Source organism: Mandrillus leucophaeus, unplaced genomic scaffold (genome assembly GCF_000951045.1).
Source record: "Mandrillus leucophaeus isolate KB7577 unplaced genomic scaffold, Mleu.le_1.0 Scaffold146, whole genome shotgun sequence".
In the NCBI taxonomy this organism is placed as follows: Eukaryota; Metazoa; Chordata; class Mammalia; order Primates; family Cercopithecidae; genus Mandrillus; species Mandrillus leucophaeus.
In genome coordinates, this window is record NW_012101432.1 from 2,805,335 (window position 1) to 2,812,886 (window position 7,552).

The 7,552-nt window shown below is 42.8% G+C and overlaps 1 protein-coding gene across 1 annotated transcript in view; it reads right to left on the minus strand.

The window, feature by feature from the left end:
* Positions 1–5,497: 5,497 nt before the first annotated feature.
* Positions 5,498–7,552, minus strand: part of LOC105535457 (aldehyde oxidase 1) — a 97,914-nt gene continuing 95,859 nt past the window's right edge. The window contains exons 33-34 of the mRNA XM_011974561.1: positions 7,245–7,412; positions 5,498–6,361 (exon numbers count right to left, since the gene is read on the minus strand). Of these exons, the coding sequence (XP_011829951.1) occupies positions 6,311–6,361; positions 7,245–7,412 (219 nt within the window). The 3' untranslated portion in view covers positions 5,498–6,310. The remainder of the gene's footprint in view (positions 6,362–7,244; positions 7,413–7,552) is intronic.

The window sequence follows — 7,552 nt, forward strand, 5'->3', positions numbered from 1 at the left end:
ACCCTCTTGTCTCCCTGCCTTGCTCTGTTACCCCTACTTTCCTCCTCCCTTAAGCCAACCTGGAACATTAATTGCAATTCAGCCCTTACATAATATATATTTTTCCTTGCCATGGGGGCAACCCACTGGAATAAGCTTCCTTCTTCCTTCTTTCTTCTTCCTTCTTCCTTCTTTCTTCTTCCTTCTTCCTTCTTCTTCCCTCCTCCTCCCCCTCCTTCTCCTCCTCCTTCTCCTTCTTCTTTGTCTTTCTTCTTCTTCTTCTTTTTTGAGATATAGTCTCACTCTGTCACCCAGGCTGGAGTGCAATGGTGTGATCTCAGCTCACTGCAACCTCTGCTTCCGGGGTTCAAGCGATTTTCCTGCCTCAGCCTCCCGAGTAGCTGGGATTACAGGCGCGTGCCACCAGGCCCGGTTAATTTTTGTATTTTTAGTAGAGACAGGGTTTCACCATGTTAGCCAGGCTGGTCTCAAACTCCTGGCCTCAAGAGATCTGCCCACCTCAGCCTTCCAAAGTGTCGGGATTACAGGTGTGAGCCACTGCACCTGGCCTTAAACTGTCTTCTTAAAGCAGCAACAAGAAGCTGCTTTAGTCAGTGACATGGAGCTAAATCGTGCTAATGAACTACATTCAGGAGAGTTTCTTGATGATAAATGTACTTTTTTTCATAATTTGTTTTTAAATTACAAATAGAAGGCTTATTTTAAAAAACATAAAAGTATGTAAAGCAAAAAGTGAAAATCTTCTATCCCAGTGTTTACTTTGCAGAGGAAACCATTATCAGATTCCTGTGCATCTGTACAGAATTTTCCCATGCACATATACATAGATACATACATGCGTACATTATTTTTAATAGTTTCTAAAAAGTGAACTCAAACTATTCATGCTATTTTAAAATTTTCTTTTGTTCAAGTTATAGGTTGGTGCAAAAGTAATTGCAGTATTTGCTATTACTTCCAATGGCAAAAACCGCAATTACTTTTCACCAGCCTAATACTTAGGCTCTCTGTGCCTCAATTGCTTTCTGTGAAATAGACAAAATAATAGTATCTCCCTTGGGGTTGTTGTGAAGTAAAGTGCTTAAAACAGTGCCTAGCACATAGGAAGGTAAGCTGTCAGTAAATGTTAACTATTTGCATTATTGCCATAAATTATTAAATAGTCGTCTATTGATTTACATTACATTGTTTTTAATTTTTTACTATTACAAATAATGCTGCAATGCAAATCCTTGGACTTCATCTTTGGACATTTGAGCAAGTATTTCTGTTGGACAAATTCCTAGAGTTGGAATTCCTGGGTTGAAGGCTATGCACACTGCTGAATCCAGCTAAATTACCTTCTAAAATGTGTTCCCTAATACAACAAATCATGTACACAGCCTTCTCCAGCTCTGAGCATTATCCCTACTGTCCAGTTTTCCAGTATGTGGGAGAAATGACAGTTCATAGTAGGCATTTCTCTTGTTTGGTGAGGTTATCCATCTTGCTACACATTTAGTGAGTGTTTGTATTCATCCTTCTCTCCTTTGATTATTTTCTCCTAGTAGGTTTTTTATTTATCTATCTGAAGAATTTTGTTATATACAATAGGTACTAACCATCCCCTGTTATAAATGCCCAACTATCCTCTGCCAGTTTGAACCATCCACTGGGGACATAACATCATATAGAATGCTCATTTTCCAGCATCATATAGAATGCTCATTTTCCAGCATCATATAGAATGCTCATTTTCCAGCATCATATAGAATGCTCATTTTCCAGCATCCTGCATCCTAGAGGAGGGAGCCCACCCTCTAGCTAGCATTCCAGCTGTGCCTGCGCGAAGTTGTTTCATTGCTCTGTCAGAAGAGCTGTTCCAAGCAGGATAGTGTCTGACATGACCAGCAGGTTCCACAGTCATGCACTCACTCCCAGGCTGCTGTAAAGCAGATCCCCTTACTTTGCTGTAAATTGGCCCAGTGTGATGTTACATGGGATCTTATGATGATTAATCTAATACTGTGTAAGCCCTTAGACAGTGGTGATGGCTAAGATCTTGCAGGCAGGAAAGGCAAACCTTTACCCAGAAAACATTAAAGTGAATCATTGCCCCTTCCAGAATAGAAAGGGTTTAGTGTAGTCAGTTTGCTACCAAATGGCCAGTTGGTCTCCTGGAGGGATGGTGTCAAATTGAGGACCAACTTCGGTTTGTGTTGGGAGCAGATTGAATGTCCAGCATCAGCAGCAGCTACATAGCAAGTGGGAGCCCATGCTGTCAGGCCCGTGCACGGCCTCCGTCCCTGACACCGTTGGGTCAGCACTGACTGGGGTGATGGATGACAGAGTTGGCTAATGTCATATGGCCATGTCATTTGGTCCACTTAATTGTTTAGCAACTCTTTTACAGTGGGAGCTTCCTTCTGGGTGCTAACCTGTGATACAAAAATCTTCACACATCATGCCCACTTCCATATGCCCATTCATATGCCATCTTGTCCCCTGTCTTGTAATATCACCCCCCACACCCAGGCCCTTGACCAGCTGGCCAAACCATTTGTTCCACGTATATCCTAACCTTGGGTTGGGCCACTCCTGTTTTCCACATAATGTGGATAATCGATGTGCTCCCCAAAGCCCTGCCCATTGGGAAAATTTCCCCTTGCCACCTCTAAGAGGGGCTATACTGCCTACACTGTATATCTGGATTGTACCCAGGTATGGAGCTAACCCTCTTGTGAACCCAGCTCTATCTTTTTCCTTCTCCATCAGCTTAAGGACCCCTCCACTCTGCCTAGCAGCTCTAGGTGTGAGTGGAGGGAGAGACGCTGAAGCACCGGCATGGGTCACTGTGTCTGGGGTACCTGCTCCTACTGCCGGCTTGTTCCTCCTGCTCCTGCTCCTGCTCCTGCTTGGTTCTGGACGTTCTGCTTCCTTCTTACTCTATAGCTTCTGCTTGCCTGATCTCATGACTTGTGTTTTCACAAGATCCTCAAGTGACTTTTGCGCCTGTAACTGCAGAGCAGTACTGGATAGTGGCAGTCAGACCCAAGAAGGTGTAAAAGTGATAGAACCCTCCAGACAGAGGACACAGGCAAAGGCTCCAGAGAGAGAGCTACAATAGGAAACCCAGACAGGAAAAGCGAAGGGATCATGAGCCAACGCTGGAGAGACAGGCTGGGGCTAGATAAGCTAGGGTGCAGGTGCTAGCTTAGGGATTTGGGACATTGTTCTGCTGAGATGAATAGGAAGCAATTGAAGGGTTTTAGGCAAGAATGTAACATAATGATTTTGTGTGTGCATGTGCATGTGTGCGTGCCCATAAAATTCACGTATATATTTGGCTTCAATGTGAGAATGGTTGGAAGGGAAACAAAATGAATGCAGGGAAATCAGGAGGAGATTATTGCAATAGTCAGGGGAGAAATGAAGGTGGCTTGGAGTAACATAGTGGCTATAGAAATAAAGAGAGGAAGAGGCAGATTCAGGAACTGTCTTTGATGTGAGATTGACAGGATTTTGTGCCTGAATAGATGTGTGCGCAAAGAGAAGAGAGCGCCTCAGATCATTTCCCCATTTCTCGCCTAGCAACCTGTGGACGGCTGTGCAGATGAGGAGATCTGCTTGGGACACATTTGAGGACATGTTGTATAGATGGAATCATGTAATATGCAGCCTTGAAACATCCAAGTGGCAATGAAAAGCAAGAGTTGGGTTTACAGAGCCAGAGCTTAGGCAAGAGAGTTACCCCCAGCCACGGGAGTAAAGGAGGTCACCCACCAGGAAGAGAGCCTGGGAAAGATGGCCCGTGGCTCTCTCGAGAATTCCATCATTTACAGAGGTGGGTTGGAGGGGAAGGAGTTGGAGAAGGGACAGAAAAGAGGTGTCTACCCTCGACCTTTGCCCTCCCACGACCTGCATCAGCACGGCATCCAGGGCAATCCTGTGCAACAGAAGCAAGTCCACTTCACTTTTCTGTTCTGCAGCCACTTAGATTAAAAGCTCAAGTCCTTATAACAGCCCCCAGGTTCTACATGGCTGCCCCGATCCCTGGCTCTGTGCTAGCCACAGGGGCCCCACTACTGCTCCACAAACAGGCCAGGAGCACTTGCTCGCAAGAGACTCTGCTCTAATGCCCTGTCTCCCCAGTAATGCTCTTCCTCCAGATACCTGCTTAGCTCACAGCCTCCATTCTCATTTCCTCAGGTGGGCTTTCTCTGACCTATTCTAACCACAACCTGCTACCTGCTCTATCACTCTCCACTGGCCTTAACCTGCTCCACTTCTACTTCTTCCCTTAGCACTCAGGCATCAACCATACTCCCGTAATTTACTTGTTATTATTTTTAATTTTTTTCTGTGTGCCCTTACCAGAATAGGATCTTCCCAAGGACAGGGATCTCCGTCTATTTTGTTTGCTGATAAATCCCAAGTGCCTAGTACAGTGCCTGGCACAGAGTAAAATGCTCTATAAATACTCGTGGTATAAATGAGAAAATCTGCTCTTAAAGGGAGAGATCCACGTGACTTCTCTCTGCTGTTAATGGAAATGGAGTTTTTCCTTGACTGTGCCTTGCTATTTAGCCTCCCTTTGAGGCTTCCATGTTTTTGGAAAGCCATTGATTGGGATAGGCTTCTCGATTCTCACAACTTCTCAATCTTTCCCACATTTTCTGTTTCTCTCCACAGATACTTTTTTAAAAATTGAGGTATAATTCACACACCATAAAACTCTCACCTTTATAAAATGTACAATTCAGTGGTTTTTAGTATATTCACATGTTGTAAAATTATCACCACTCATTATAGAACATTTTTCTCACCCCAAGAAGGAACCCCATGCCCATTAGCAGTCTGTGGTCCTAGAAGCCTCTGGCGGCCATTAATCTACTTTGTGTCTTTGTGAATTTGCCTGTTCTGGACATTTTGTGTAGATGGAATCACATAATATGAGGCCTTTTGTGCCTGGCTTCTTTCATTTAGACAATGTTTTCAAAGTTTATCCATGTTGCCACATGTAATAGTGCTTTATTTCTTTATATGGCCAAATAAAACTCTCTTGTATGGATATACCACATTTTATCAGTTGATGGAAATCTGAGTTGTTTCCACTTCTGGGACACTATGAATAATGCTATGAACAGTTATATATACATTTTTTGTGTGAATATATATTTTAAATTCTCTTGGGTATATACCTAAGATTATGGTAATTCTATGTTTAACTTCTATGTTAACTATGTTAAACTCCTTGAGGAAATGCTGAACTGTTTTCCACAGTATCTACACCATCCTACACTGCCCCCTGCAATGGGTAAGTGTTCCCATTTTTCCCTATCCTAGCCAATACTTACTGCTGTCCATCATTTTGATTACAACCATCCCAGTGCATATAAAACAGTGGCTCATTGTGGTTTTGATTTGCATTTCCTTAATGACTAATGAAATTGAGCATATTTTTATATGTTTACTAGCCATTTATATATCTTCTTTGGAGAGATGTCTACTCAAATCCTTTGCCCATTAAAAAATTTTATTGATACATAATATTTATGTATGTGATATTTTGTTACACACATAGAATGTTAAATGATCAAGTAAGAGTAGTTAGGGTAAAAACTAAAAATAGAACTACCATACCATCCAGCAATTCTTTTGCTTATTTTTAAATGACTTGCCTTTTATTGAGTTGTAAGAGCTCTTCATATCTCTGGTTATAAGACCTTTATCAAATATGTGACTCACAAATATTTTATGCTATTCTGTGGGTTTCCTTTCAATTTCTTGATAGTAACCTTTAAAGCTTTTCGGTTTTCATGAAAACTTTGGTGAAAGTTTGCTCTTTTTCCTTTGGTCCCACTTAGATACAGTGTCTATATTCATTCTGACAAGAGGAAGGTGACAGAAAGGGACAAATGAAAAAATGACAACTTCACAGTTCGTATTAGTAATGAAATTATTTAGAAAATTGCCTTTCACTGTATGGTATAATTTCTGTTGGTGGATACAAGCCAAGTATGAGTCATATGCAAGTCATCGTCTATTCCATTTAGCTGGATGGATCAGAGAGACAGAGTAATGGCAAATATCACCCTAGAGGAAACCAATTAGTGTTTATAACATTGCAAATGATTTATAGATTGCTTAAACATATCTATCAAATCTAAATGGAATACTTTAAATCAGCTCCATAGAAAAGCAACACTGTGGGATGATTTCTGAGCTGTGGAAACTGTGTCTTTCAGATCTAGTGTCTTCCAGCACAGAGATAGGACAGATTGCCATCTGGGAAGAGGCACTCCATTTTCTCCAGAAGTTTGCATTTGATTCAGATGGGTACATTCCAAGGAACACAGGACCCAGGCTCATCTCTTGGAATCTAGAATAAAAACAAATTTGGATGTTCAAACCTGGGAAATGTTTGTGACTTAGGTGAAAAATAGCAGAACATAAAGTAGGTTAAACACCAGCAGAGGGCAACCAGGGCCCTGACAGGTCAGGGAACAGCAGCCTGCGAGGTGCGGAGGAAGCCAGGGGAGGACTGGGGAACTCCTGGGTTTATCATCTCACGCTTGAAGACCACCCAGTGAAAAGTGGGGTGGGTCTCTGTTCCTCCAGAGTAGAAGAAGCAACGTGTGGGGGGCTTAGGGAAAACCATGAAGGATACCACAAAGAGCCAGTGTAAGTGGAGGATGGGGGTCTTTCCCCTCAGTCTAAGTCAGGGTGGTAACTGTGAACAGCATGACTTTCTGCCACAATTAAAAACGCTGTCCCTGAAAATATCCAAGGAGGGTAGAGATGTCTGCTCGGCATGGGCGCTGTTGCCAGAGGGGAGGGGTTCCTGCTAGCATACTTTCCTGGTGCCCTTTTGGGGTTGGGGTGGAGGCAGACTGTCAGAGGGGCCTATACTCCTGGCCTGGGTGTCCTAGGTTCAGGGCACAGTTCCTGAACTTCTGTTCCTGACCAAGATGTCCTAGGAAGGGAGCAAAACAGGAGAGGAACATAAAACTAATGGGAATGAACCTTCTTTTGTCAAACAGTATAGAGTGGAGCCACGGAGGGCCAGGCTGATGAAAAAATGCACCGAGGGGTACAAATTCAAGGACCCCTCTGCACATCTGCTCAAATGCCCCCATGTTTCCCGTCACCTTTTCTGGCAAGAAAAGCCACAGCAGTGGGTTCACAAAACCTTACCACAAGAACAGAGGCCAAAAATTCAGAATTTTATGATCACTATTTTTTTTCTACTATGCAGAACATACCATTTTTGTGAACTTGTCTTCACAGGCCATCCTAATCTTCTCCGGGGTCAGCGGACTATTAAGGCTCAAGGGTCCGTGCAGGCCTCTCTCCCGTCGTGCTGCACTCACCGCATCATGGATAGCGAAAAACACGGAACACCCCAGGAACACCCCCGACTCTCCAAGACCCTTGAAGGGAAGCATGCCAGCTAGATTATACCTCTCTCTCACTCTACATATATATGCATATTTATAGCATATGTGCATATATAAAAATATTACATACTACATATGTAATTTTTTTTTTTTTTTTTTTTTTTTTTTTTTTT